Source organism: Martes martes (genome assembly GCF_963455335.1).
Source record: "Martes martes genome assembly, chromosome: 1".
Taxonomy (NCBI): domain Eukaryota; kingdom Metazoa; phylum Chordata; class Mammalia; order Carnivora; family Mustelidae; genus Martes; species Martes martes.
The window spans coordinates 10,286,459-10,300,500 of record NC_137888.1 but is presented as its reverse complement, the minus strand read 5'-3'; the positions used below and the strand labels follow the sequence as shown (position 1 = coordinate 10,300,500).

The following is a 14,042-nucleotide window of genomic DNA, read 5'->3' as shown; positions in this document are numbered from 1 at the left end:
ATTTGGGGGCGGCCTGCCCTTATCCCCTGTGTTTACAACCCCATGAGGTGGGTACTTTGATTACCAGTTTAAAAACAGAGACCAAAGCACAGAAAACTACTTCCCCAAGGTCACACAGTGATTGCCCAGCGAGCTGGGATGTGAATTCGGGCTGACTTGGTTTGGGGCCTCGCCCTAACTTTAATGTCATAATACCTTTTACCATGCACAGGGCCAAAGCTAGGGAGGTATTTCTCCATAGAAGAGGGCAGGCACTTATGGGGAGGACAGGCACATTCCCACCCTCAGCCGAGCCATACAAGTAAGATGAATGGTAAGCAGCAGGGGAACCTCCCCAAGGTGATTCTGCCAAGGGGCCCCCCAGGGTATTTCTGGGGGAGAAGAGGAAGGAGGAAAAGGAAATAAATGAAAAGGAAATTGTTTGTTTGAACAAGCAAAAATTAAATGGCAACCCAATATGCAACATCATCTAATGGTATATTCACTGCTGTTAAAATGGGGTCCTTGATAAAGACTACACACATATTTTGGAGTCTCTCCTGCCATCAGATGCTATCCCAGATACTGCCATACTGTGTTTGATCCTCGATAGCATCCGAGAAAAGTGAACGCACCACCTCGCCCTCCTTTCAACAGATTGAGCAGGAACCCAGAATCTCCGCCATGGCCGGGGGGTTGTGGGGAGGGCGGCGCTGGTACAGCTTCATTCCGGGCTGTTAACGCAGCACAGAATGTTCCATTCTGCCCCCTGTGCAATAGCCCTCTCGGGCGGGCAAGGGCAGGGAGTCATCCCCCAGCAGACAGGCTCCCCACTTGCCACCCCCTCCCCCTACCTCGCTCACGCCACAGTCTAGGGCAGACTCGCCATGCTAAGGACCAGGTCACTTTTTCCAGCTTGCTCTATGGAACTGACATATTCAAAATGGGGAGGTTCCGAGGTATCCTGTTGATTAACGGTATTTCCCAATATACATCAAGAATAAACATTTGACAAAACGGAGCAAATCAGGGTGCAAGTGTTGGGTCTGCAAATTTATTGACCCCTTCAAAGAAATACACAGATGCAGAATCGACGTGAAAAATGAAAACGTTCTGAAAATATTCTGTCGGGATGAATAGGCAGATGAGCCGGAAGGCTACACCTTAGATTCAGCTCTGCTAGACAGAACAATGCAGATACACACCGATCCTGATGTTGTCAGACACCCACAAGGGTCTTCAGGATGGTTCGACTATAGATAACCAAGCAGATTTTTCTGATGGGTGGTCTGTTTTTAGGGGCTACAAAGGAGTCTATATACTGCTGACCCAGAACTGAGGTGGTCTCCGTCACCGTCCAAGATCTGCAGCTTAGGGCACAAGCTTGTGGGTACGGCCAAGACCCACCCAAGTTCCCAAGAATCCCCACTCAAGCCCAGAACACCACATGGCCTGAGCAATAGATAATTCTGGAATCATCCTAGGACAGGGTCTCCCGTGTGAGAACACTTCCCACCATGCAGGTCTGGGGACCTAACTGCTTTACCTTTTACAAGTAGTCTCTGTAGGGGCACCTGGGTGGCTCAGTCAGTTAAGCATCTGACTCTTGATTTCGGCTCTGGTCATGATCTCAGGGTCCTGAGATCAAGCCCCACTTTGGGCTTTGCACTATGAGTGGAGCCTGCTTAAGATTCTCTCTCTCTCTCTCAAAATCAATCAATAAGTAAGTAAGTAAATAAATAAATAAAAACAGTCTATGTAATAACCAGCTCAGGAAACCCCCATTATCTCTGAAATAGTGTTTGTTTCATCTGAGTGAGTTCCTTTTGTATTTCTTTATGCTAGCAATTTGAGTCATAGTCCCAGTAAATTGCAAATCAGAGCATGGGGCAGAGGAAGTCACAAACTGGGACCCAGCGTGGCTGGAGCCGGAAGACCATTGCTGTGGGTGAACACATCCCTGTGTGTTTCCTGTTCCGAAGGTGGTGCTGTCGCCCAGCAGCAAGGAAGGGGCTCCTCAGGTTGTTGTCCCACAACCTCCGTCTTCTATGGTTAAGGAAGGAGGTGTATTTCCACTTGAAAGTTTCGACTACAAACTTATCTTTAAATAGTTTTTTTTTTTTTGGCAGCACAGGCATGACTTCTTCCTGCTGAAAATGCACTTTCTGTGCCTGAATTAAAGTCTAAGTCAGGCTCCACCATAGAATGTACGCGAGGTTACTGCCCCCTGGTGGCCAGCTGGTATCTGAACAGCGTGGGATCAGCGCTGGAATGCTCTCTCTGCCTCTCTGGGTGGTAGCCCCCTAATGGTGACACTGGGACAGGTTTGCCTGTCCTGGCTGACTTGACTCTCGCTGTCCTCCTCATTATTTGCACTCTCTGGGTTCTTCTGGGGGGTGGGGAGGACATTACTTTGCAGAGAATTAGATGAGCAGTATAAAAAACCAGTGGGCACGGGGTAGGGAGACCTAGCACAAGCCGATATCCAGGGAGCACCCCTGAGGACACATCATCCCCTCTGTGAGCCTTGATTCCTCCTTGGAGAAATGCAAGGTGTGCGCCTCAGGGCCCTTCGTGCCCTGATTCTGTGCCCACAGTCAGATGCCCCCTTGCCATGGATTCTATGTGTTGAGTAGTTTTGCAAAGGGGGGAAGAAGCCTTGTTCTTCTATAAAATAGGCAAATATGGCATTTCTCTTAGAAGGCTGTAAGAACGATTAAATGAGGTACATAACATATTTGGCACAAGTGGTACTAAATAAATAGGGGGATAATCATTAATTGTGTGAATTACTGATTATATAATTTATCATCCAAACTTCAGGGTCACAGGGGGTCTACTATAACTTACCCAGGATGACAGGCATAAATCAGACACGCAAATGGGACATACTGTCGCCTTATCAATAAGTAATAGCCATCAGGGGACTTGGAAAAGTCCCCAGTAAATAGACTTTCAAAAAAACATTTCATAGGAGCATTCTGGCTTTGGGAGGCTATCTTTGGCAAACCCTCAAATACTCACAGGACAGAATCGATGTTGTAGTCAGTGAAACGCTCTCTGACACAGATCAGCTCTACAGAAATTTCCAGAAATCACACACGTGCCTCCTCTCCAGCTCCAAACTAGCAGATAGGCCTCCCGGTACAGGACAGGAGGCAGGAGTATGGGTGTGAAGGAACCAGAATGTCACCCCAAAATACCGCTCTTTGACATAAAAGTTATCTTGAGCTAAAGGCAATTAAAAGCACAAGGCCGAGAAAACTATCTTCTCCCCCTTTTTCTGCCTAAAGGCAGGAAATAAATTCTCCTTTTACTGCAGAGGACTCCCAACTCCTATCAGCCTAGAGAAGGCACCCTAGGAATCTGCAAACAATCTCACTCCACTAGCTTCCTCCCACGTATTTACCTTCCTGCACTTGGAAGCCCGAGATGGCTTTTCTCTGCCCTGTCCTTCCCCTACAAACGTGCTGTTCTTTGTTCAAGAGGATTTATAATCTCGCTGATTATTGAGACTGAACCTCGGTCTCGTGGAGGTTCCTCCCTTGTGATGTGCACCGTGCACTTTAATAGCTGTCTGTTTTTCTCGTGTTAATTTTTTTGTTAGAGAGCCACAGCTGAAAACCCAGGACGGGCAGAGGTCAAGCTCTGTCTGCCTTACAGGTGGAAGGCTGGAAAGTCGGGTGGAACAGAACTGGATTCACGCTAAAGAAATTCTCTTCCGAAGCAACTTCCAACTTGGGAAAGTCTGATTTAACACGTGGGGGATGCCTGGGAGCAAGGGGCAAATGGACCATGTTCCCTGATGGAACAGTGCAGAGCCCTGCGGTTGTGAGAGCCCGTGATCCAACTCAACCTGCTCGCTTTGGAGACGAAGCAACGGAGATCTGGCTGAGTAACTGACCCAAGTAACTGAGTAACTGGTTTTCTATGGATCTCCCAAGCTTCCTGGTTATATTTACCATTACAAACACAACCTAAAAATGCAATTTCGTGTCTTTGCTGCTAGCTTGTGAGCCCCAGGAAGGGAGGGATGGTGTCTGTCACTCATCACAAGACCCTTCTGCTGACTTCACCATGACCGTGGGGGAGGGGCAGCTGTCTTCCTTCTGCAACCCAGGAGGCCGGGGGTGCCAGGAAGGGTGTGACAGACTCACGCAGGTATCTCGTGATTGGTCCTACAACCAGCACAGCGTTCAGAAAAGGCACGCAGTAAATATTTGTTGAATGAATGAATGAATGAATGGATGGATGGATGGATGGATGGATGAATGAATGAGTGAATGAATGGACGGATGAGTGAGTGAAGCGATGAAGTCAGGATTCCAGTCCAGGGCTAGCCGGCTCCTGTGCCCCGGCCCTGCCTTCTGCCCGAGCCCCAGAATATGGCCAGGGCTGTCACTCAGGTACCGCGGCCACTCAGCTACATCCGCTAAGCATAAATAAATGGCTGCGAGGAGAATAGAGCTGTAACTCATCTGAACCTCAGTTTCCTGTGGATAAAAATACTTTCTTCACAGCGCTGCCCTGGGGTTTCAGTAAGATGTGAAAGATATGAAAAATTCATGGGCATTACTGCACACGGCAAGATGATGACCGCGCAGGCTCTGGAACTGGTTAAAACGTGGTCTGAATCCCAGGACCGGCGCCTCCTGGCTTTGCGACCTGGGGCAGGCTCCTTTGCCTCTGCTGGCCTCCGTTTCCACATCTGTGGAATGGGGACCGTAAGAGTACTTATTGCATAGAGTCCTCATAAGAGGATGAAAAGAAACAGACCCCATATAAGGCACTTCACATTAATGACTGGGAACTACTTTATTATCTTTAAAATAAAGCAGAAAGTTGAACAAGAAATATCAAGGGGGGGAGAAGGGAAACAAGTTATGTTACATTGAGTGAAAAAAAAAATCCAAACTCGGCACTCTGAATTAAGTTAACATTTTCATCTCTTAAATCGGAATTCAGGCCAACCTCAAATACTTGTTCTGTGGCGTTGACCAGGCCCTCTCGTGGGAGTTTCATACCGCACCTGCTGAAATTAGTATCGAAAGGAAAAATACCGGCTCTTCCCAAAGTAAATGGATCTAGTTTCCCAAGCTCTTCCTTCAGAAATGTAGTGGTTAACAGCTTTTTGTACTTTAGAAACTTAATAACCCTATCTATCAATGAGGTAGGTAGTGGACATTTAAAACTGTGGGGGATAAAACTTTTCTAGGGTTGAAGCTAAAAAAAAAATCAGATTCGAAAATACCTTAATGAACACTTCTGTTAGCTGCCCCAGGAAGTCAAAAAAGTTTATAAAGAAAAAAATGGACTAATACATAGCTCCTGTGGCCAGCAGCCTGGAATGGCCCCGGGGACCACCTCCCGGGGTCCTGTCATAATGTATGCCCCCCACCCCTTGCGTGTGGTCAGCCTAGCTGCCTCACTTTTCCTGAACGGAGCCCAAGGGGTTAGGATCACGGTCCCAAAAGCCTGTGCATCCCATGCCTCTCACACATCCTTCCTCACTTGTGCGGAGGGAAGCCAGCAGCCAGGTCAAGAGCTGCCCTACGGAGAGGTCCCGGCAGCTGGGAAACCTCCAGCCAGTGGCCACCCCGGGGGGGCAGGACCTCAGCCCCACAGCCCCGCAGAAATGCAGTCCTCCTGCCTCCCCCCCAACCCCGTGAGTGAGCCTGGAGGCACAGGCTCCTCCAGCCAGCCCTCGGATGAGGCTGCAGCCCATGCTTTACTGAGGAGGGCAGGAGAGAGGCGCTGGGCTCAGCCATCCCTGCATTCCTGATCCTCGGATGCTGGGGAGCATAGCGTTTCCTGCTTTAAACTACTAAGCTTTTGTATCAACATGGATGGGACTGGAGGAGATTATGCTGAGTGAAATAAGTCAAAGAGAGAAATGTCAATTATCATATGGTTTCACTTACCTATGGAACATAAGGAATAGCATGGAGGACACTAGGAGAAGGAAGGGGAAAATGAAGGGGGGGAAATCAGAGGAGGAGACGAACCATGAGAGACTGTGGACTCCAGGAAACAAACTGGTGATATTAGAGGGGAGGGGGATGGGGGGATGGGGGGATGGGTGAGCCCCGAGGGTGGGTATGGAGGAGGGCACGGATTGTATGGAGCACTGGGTGTCATATACAAACAACGAATCACAAACACTACACCAGAAACTAATGATGTACTGTATGGTGACTAACACAACACAAAAAATAATAATAAACTACTAAGCTTTGAGTTAGTTTGGGGCTCAGCAGGGGATAACTAGTACACTAACTATGTCGTGTGTTTACTCTGTCCTAGTCAGTGAGAAGCACTTTATGCGCATCGTAATATGTACATGCTATTACCACCCCCACTTGGCAGGCAGGGAAACTAAGGCACAGGGAACAAAAAACTTCCTCAGTCTCACAGTGTAGACGTGTGTGGGACAGGTGTGCTGAATATCCATACTTTAGCTGCTACACTTGGATGGGCTACGTGAGCCTACGAACCCCAATTAAATCTTCTGAGGTTAAAAATAAAACACTCAGTGCCAACTAAAATCAAATACAGCAAAGGGCTTCTATACTGACTGACATCTACATGTGAAGCCAACCCTTTTCCAACATCAACCTCAGAATCAAGGTAATTAATATTTTCCTAATGTTATGTCTTAAAAAAGTGTATCTGTTTCGCCCCACGAGGGCAGAAGAGCTATTTTTACTTCCTCTTGCCGAGGAATAGCCTGTCCAGGCTCAGAGAACACAACGTCGTCATTCACTGTCCGCGTCCCCACATTTTGGGTGGTGATTATTATTTACGAAAGAAAAAAAATTCTCCGTCACCACTGAATTGTCTTTCCAAGGACTGGCAGTCCCCCACAGCCCCTGACGTGGGTCCTGACAATGGTGCACAGAACGTGCTCGCCCAGGGGGTCTCTCTGGCCACGGTCACCGCCCCCCACACACACACATACTGCTGAGTGCCAGCGCCTGCCACTTCCCAGGAGTCCTGCCGTCCCAGACCAGGGCCAACGGGCCCCCTCAAACGACACAGACGCGGACCGTGGGCTCGACCATCTGATTACACTTTTTAACAGGGAAGCGAGGAAGATACAGCCTGAAATCTGAACCCAGGAGTCGGCGTCTCACAGCCTCTGCTCTAGCTGTCTGTTCTATCACAAAGCAGATTTGTTTTTTGTTCCCTGATGTAATGTCTTGGGGCAATGACATTTGAAGCTACTGCGGCTGAGGAAAAACGCTGTGAGCGATGCCTGGTGGTGCAGGATGGAGTTAAAAGGAAGCCACACGCTTGCTCGCTCGCTCGCGTGGGGAGTGATGGGGAGGGATCAAAGGAACCTCGGGGATATAAAGACTCATTTGATTTATGTAAGAGTCAGACATTCTAAAATTAGGGAAATCGTGGATAATAAACTTTGCACGTATATAACACACAGGTGTTTTGTTTTTTGAACATGCAACATTCTGGACACTTCCAAATGAATTAAACCATACCATACTGGTTTCCTGCCTCTCTACACTCAGGGGGCTTCGGGGGCAATTTTAGGCGTAGTTTAAGTCGGAGAAACCACACACCTAGGATGCGAGAGCGAAAGGTGAAAAGGCCTGAAAGCGCCCGGATTTTATATCAATGTCGACCCCAGCTGCTACCGACCTGCTGGAACGTCCCATTTTCCAACCCGCGGCCACAGACGGACTTGGACCAGGAACAGGCAGAAACGCCGCCGAGTACCTACAGCCTTGTGAGCCCCGGCAGTGCATACCGGCCCTGCTCGCCTGGACTTCGAAAACATCTCAGTCATCAGTTACTACTGGATGGTGTCTTGTCTACCCATGCACGAGTCTGGGAAGGGCCCGTCCGGGACCTGCCGTTCGGCTACAGACTGAGCAGCTGCTGAAGAGGCTGCGGACCAAGGGCCCGGGAGGCAACCCCGTGTTAAAGTCCGCGCTCTTATCTCCTGTGTCACCTCCCAGAGGCGCGGGCTCCAGGGCTGACGGCCAATCATCCAGCCTTCCAGCTACAAGGTCAAACACCACTCAGAGGAGGGAGGCACCAGACCAGGAGCCTGACGCTATTTTAGACTCAAGGAAATCAAGGCACAGATCTGGCTCAAAATGGAACCCAATGACCAATTACCCAATATTTTCACGGCACAACAAGGGCTCTGGTCAGGCGAAAACCCCTCCCAGGTAGCACAAGGGTCCTCAACCTTGACTCTCAATTAGAGTCACCTCGGGGAGCTTTTCAGGCAACTCTTTCCAGGCGGTTCCCAGCCCAAGACTGCAGTTGGTCAGGGTGGCCCAGGGCCTGGATGATTTTAAGTCTCCCTTGGGATTCTCCTGGGCAGCGAAGGTGCGATCAGGCTTGGGGTCTTCTCGGATACAAAGAATTCAAAGCTGCCGCTCAAACTCCTTTTAGGGCTCTCAGAATATTTCTGCTACTGAAGGAAAAGCATGTCAGTGTCACGAGTCTGAAGTGGGCATTTGTCTTAAGGAAGGTGAGTTTATTCACTAGAGAAGAGTAAATGTTCTGATGATTCATATTTTCTGACTTAGCCTTCGGGCAAAGCTCTGTCAGCCAAATACGCATTCGTGTTTCCGACAACAAGAAAAGCAGCATTCGCATCTATTACCCTATGCAACCGTACTCGCTGTCTGGAAACTCACAGCATATTACGTGAGAACCAAGTGTCTGCTTAGCTTGATAAGGACTGAATAAGCATTCTTCTAGGGAACCAACGACCACGGCCAACAAGCCCAAGCACACGCGGTCACTGGTTCAAAGCCCTGTTTTGCTTTCTCAGAAAAAAAAAAAAAAAAAAAAGTCTTGCAAAAAGAGAACAGTAATGGGATATGCTAGTTAATATTTGTACAGGACAAAACAATCTTTTTCTTTTCTTTTTTTCAGAGAGGGAGAGAGAGGGGTGGGAAGGGGAGAGGGAGAGAATATTTTTATTTATTTATTTATTTATTTGACAGAGAGAGAGAGAGAGAGAGAGCGCGAGATCACAAGTAGGCAGAGAGGCAGACAGAGAGAGAGGGAAAAGCAGGATTCCCGCTGAGCAGAGAGCCAGATGTGGGGCTGGATCCCAGGACCCTGAGATCATGACCTGAGCTGAAGGCAGAGGCTTAACCCACTGAGCCACCCAGGCGCCCCGAGAGGGAGGGAATCTTAAGTAGGCTCCATGCCTAGCATGGAGCGTGACCCAGCACTCGGTCTCGGAACCCTGAGATCATGACCTGACCCAAAATCAAGAGTTGGACACTTAACCGACTGAGCCACCCAGGTACTTGGAAATAATCTTTTTTAAAAAAATATTTTATTTATTTATTTGACAGAGAGAGATCATAAGTAGGTAGAGAGGCAGGCAGAGAGAGAGGGGGAAGTAGGCTCCCTGCTGAGCAGATAGCCCGATGCAGGACTCGATCCCAGGACCCTGGGACCATGACCTGAACCAAAGGCAGATGCTTAATCCACTGAGCCACCCAGGCGCCCCTCGAAAATAATCTTTTAATAAAACTTTTCATTCACTTATAATGGTGTGAACTCTCTAGTAATATTACTTGAAATTGATGGCACAGTTTCAGGTGTTTTTTAGATAAGCATTTAATGAACACATTTATTATAAATTTTTTACAACACTGACGATGACCGAGCTAACAATGACAAGCTTTACCTATCAGACCTAAGTATTATGGTTAGAAAACGGCTTCTGACATAAATTCCCAAATGAACTGGTAGTTTAGATCAATTTCTATCAGGATTACGGTTAGAGAGTAAGAGGAACACTGGGAAAGAAGTTGGCACAGTCTTTTTCCTTCACACCCTTTGCATGGTCTGGATGTTTGTGTTCCCCCCCAAATTCACACATTGACATCCTAACCCCTGAAGGTAATGGTATGAGGAGGGAAGGCCTTTAGGGGGTGTTCAGGTCATGACGGGGGAGAGGCACCCCGACCCCAGCTCCCCCCATCCCTTCTACCGCAGCAGGACAGAGTGAGAGGTCCGCAGCCCGGGAGAGGACCATCGCTGACCACACTGGCTTCCAGATCGGTGAGAAACACGCGTCCATTCCTTATACACCCCCCCAGTCCGTGGTATGTGGTTCTAGCGGCCCTACCAGGCTAACTGGCACTCCTCCAGGTGCCCCTCCAAGGGACTGGCTCAGGAAAGGGGATGGCCAGCCCCCCATCACAGGGACCTCAGAGGAGGAAGACGCAGGGAGCCGTCTGCCCACTCAGGGGTCAGGCGACACCGACCAAAAGCAGAAGGATATGTTCATTACAATACCCAAAGGAGGGATCGGGCCGCTTGAGGGAGAACGGCCTTGAAAATAATAAGTCTGCTAGAAGCCACACTTCCCCACCTAGAGGGGTGGTTTTAGCTGCAGGGGACATTCACCAAAGCCTCCCCCCACACCCGCTCACACACAGTGATTTCTGCTCTCACTGTTCCTGATGGCAGAGCTCTTTGCTTTCAGGGCCTGGGACTCCTTCAGCCCAGTGAATGTTGTGTCTTCACCGATTATCGGACACCTTAGGGGAGCTTAGGGATGTGCGAGCAACATTGCACAAAGCTCCCCTGCCCCCGACAAGCTCCGGACAATGCCCCCACCCAAATTCAAACACCTTCATAGCTCCCCTAGACAACGAAGGGCGAGAGCTAACAAAGGGCTCTCCTTGCTTCCTCTCTTGACCACCCACCCTCCGTCCCCAAGAGACATTCTCCACTCCGCTTGCTGTTAGAGTAACATCCCAGTCCCTCTCAGGGCCACTAAGGCCCCCCCATGGAGCCATTCCCCAGCTGTGTCCAACCTCGGCCACCCCCTACCATCTCTCGCTTGGCCAAGAGGCGCCCTTCACACCCTCTGAATACAGTCAGCTCACCATCTCCCTAGAACTTCTGGCTTTGCCGTTCCCTTCTGCGCCCTCTGCCTGGATGCCGGCCACACAAAATCCGCGCAAGGAGCTTCTTCCTGCTAGCCGAGTGCAAGCTGTGCCTAGAGACCTTCCGGGGCCACTCACTCCACAATGGCCCCACGCTGACCCCTCTCTGCATGTCCTCTTTGCCTAAACTGACCTTCTCTGCCTTTCTCTGGGCTCTGGAAGGCTGACCCCACCTATGGACTGCAACGACTTGGGCTCCTCGGCCTCCTGGCTGCCAGCTGGTTTCCACCAATGAGACCAGAAAGCCAGGGTGAGTGGGGGTATTTCCCCCCCTGCCGCTCTCTATTGTAGCATCCTCATCCGACCCCTTCACTACCGCAGCTCCAGCCCGGCCACCAGCTGCTCTCCTGGGACTTGGACTTCGTAAGTGTGGACTCCTCCCCTCCATCCAACACCTGTCCCCACCCTGGCTGTTTCCCTCAGTCCTGCCCCAATTCATCCCCAATTCAAACCACCACGGTGTCCCTGTTAGGACTGGTAGGACTCAGCCCCTGTCCTCTCCTTGGTCACTCTCTAGCATATTATCCTACGTTACGTTCTCCGCTGTACTTATCTCCACTAGTCCGAAATTACCTTGTTCACTTATTTTTCTCAGTTATCTGACCCGCTCCCCTTCAGCCACTTGATCATAAGCAGGAAGTTCACCGTGTTCACCGCTCTTCCCCATGGGCCTAAACCAGTGCCTGGGACGTAAGAAGCATTCAGTACACAGCAAAAGAATAAATAAAGGACTGAATGCTAAGCCCTCAGTCTCTGTTCAAACCATCACCTTGTCAGAAAACTCTTCCTGATCATCTAACATAAAACAACAACCTCCCTCCCCTCCCAGACCTCCAGTTCCTCCTCCCCTATCACCTCTGTCTTACTTTTTCCTATAGCACGATGACCTCCTGACATGTTTAATACTGGTTGACAGTCTGTTGCCCCCCCGCAACAGAAAGGCCAGCCCTGGAGGCAGGGTTGTGATTCCATTCACTGCTGTCCCTCAGAGCCTAGAACAGTGCCAGGCCCAAGCAGAGTCTCAACCATTTCTTAAAATGAACAGTTAGTAAAGTGGACAAAATTTCATACAAAGCAATTTCAGGAATGTCCCCTGCACTTTCTGGGAAGACCATAAAACTAGGACTCGCTAGACACCCAAGTAAATAAGCACAACCTTACACGACCTGACCTGCTCCATTAAAAGACCGCCTCAGACCCCTAGGAAAGAGACTTGATATGCTGGCTACACCTTGTCCTTGAGAAGAGAAAAGGTTTTAGAAAAAGATGAGTGAGACCCTGCATTTATGACAATTGTTGCTTTAGAAAGCATGCACAGAGCTCACCTAAGCCCACAACTGTTGTAAACCCTTTCTGAAAGTTGATGGGCACAGAAATTACAAATAAATGGGACGCAAGCAGGCCATTCTCTGTTCCACAGTGGTGTTCCTCTTGGCAGCAGCCTTCAACTACAAGTTCATTGCCAGTATAGGCAGACTCAGAGCCAAGCATGGAAAGCATCACTTTTTTTGACAGCTGCTCTCCTCATGAGGCATATCTCTCAAAGACAGGCTTTATTCTGCAATGCCTACGTTTTCCAAATTTTATTCTGCACACTAATTGCAGATTTGAAATAAATGCCTCCTCCCCGCCACCACCATCGATTACTCATACCTGCCCCCTCAGCCTCCTAAGTTTCTAAACTGGGTAGATTTAAAAACAAAAAAAAAAAAACAAAAAAACCCCAAAAAAACAAAACCAGCTCCGCACGTACTGAGTGTCCTGACGGCGGCATGTTACCCATTCTGGGAGCAAGATTCCTATTCTAAAGGCCTAGAGAATGCGTCCCTTCCCCCCAACACCATTCGACCAAAACTGGCCAGCCACAGGATAATGAGCAACCGAAGATTCTCACCCAAACATTGGCTTTTCTTCCAATAGTGCAGATTGCGAATGCAGAGACATTGTCCTATTTATGAACGGTGAGTCACGTCGCCGCTCCACGTCTGTTTCCTGCTCCCTATGCATAAGGGGGAGCCCCTTCCCTAAAGGAATAAGTGCAGAGCAACGGGACTTGCCCCAGGGGTGGCAGTGTGAGCTCTCGACCACTCCGGGTGCCAATTCATCCCTGACCCTTACTTCATTTCCTCCACCCTACTATCCTCACCGGGTAGACACCCGGGGGCAGGGGCGTCCCTAGGAGGCGGTGACCAGCCACGGTCAAAGGTGAGGCGCTCAGAGCCCCTGTGCAGGGTGCGCGCGCGGCCCGGCAGGTGCTCGGGGACTCGGGACCCTCGGGGAGCGCGCCCCCGCCCCCGCCCGGCCGGAGGCGGACCGTGGCAGGGCGACCGGGGGCGTCGCCGCGACCCTGAGGGTCGCCTCTCGGCCCTGCCAGCGGCCCGGGCTGGAGAGGCTGCCCCGAGCCGGCCGGGCCCTGGGCGCCGCGACCCGCGCCTCCTCCTCCGGGCAACAAGTGTCCGCCCTCCACCCGACGGCCCGCCCGGCCCGGCCCTCACCCGGCACAGGCCGTCCACGAACACGCGCGGGTCCAGGTGGCAGGCGATGGTGGCGCTGGGCAGGTCCTGCAGGTCCACCTCCTCCATCTCGCAGTCGATGAAGCTCCAGTCGCCGCCGCCCTCGTCGGCCTCGGCTGTCCCCGAGAACGGCGCGAAGGGCCGCAGCGTCACCCCCGGCTGCGCTCGCGATTCGGCCGCTTCGGCCGCCGCCCGGAGCCGGGGCCCGGCCACGGCGTCCTCCATCCCCGCGCCGGAGCCCGCGCGTCCCCGTGCGCCCCAGTCGGCTGAGCCGGGCTCGAGCGCGCGCTCTTCGCGCTCTCCCGCCCGCCGACTCCGCGGTTAAACCCCTCCGGCTCCCGTCACAGCCCGCGGCGGTCACCACGGCTCCCCCGGACGCGGCCTTCGCACGCCGGCCCCGCCCAGCCCCGGGGGCGGAGCTCTGGAGGACTTAGCGGCGGGCCCTTTAAGGCCGGCCCCCGCCGGGCTATTGTATCCCGCCCTTCCAGGAGAGAAAGCCAATACAAGAACGGAGTTCTCCTCACGTGATTCTCATTCTGCCGCCCTCAGTCCGAAGCCTGAGGGTGGCCATGCTGGTTAGGGGCAAAGGCCCCTTCAGCAA

At 51.1% G+C, this 14,042-nt stretch overlaps 1 protein-coding gene across 1 annotated transcript in view; it reads right to left on the bottom strand.

Annotated features, from left to right (window-relative positions):
- Positions 1-13,840, bottom strand: part of RCAN1 (regulator of calcineurin 1) — a 95,109-nt gene extending 81,269 nt beyond the window's left edge. The window contains exon 1 of the mRNA XM_080821064.1: positions 13,424-13,840. Within this exon, the coding sequence (XP_080677190.1) occupies positions 13,424-13,666 (243 nt within the window). The 5' untranslated portion in view covers positions 13,667-13,840. The remainder of the gene's footprint in view (positions 1-13,423) is intronic.
- Between the last annotated feature and the right edge of the window lie 202 nt (positions 13,841-14,042).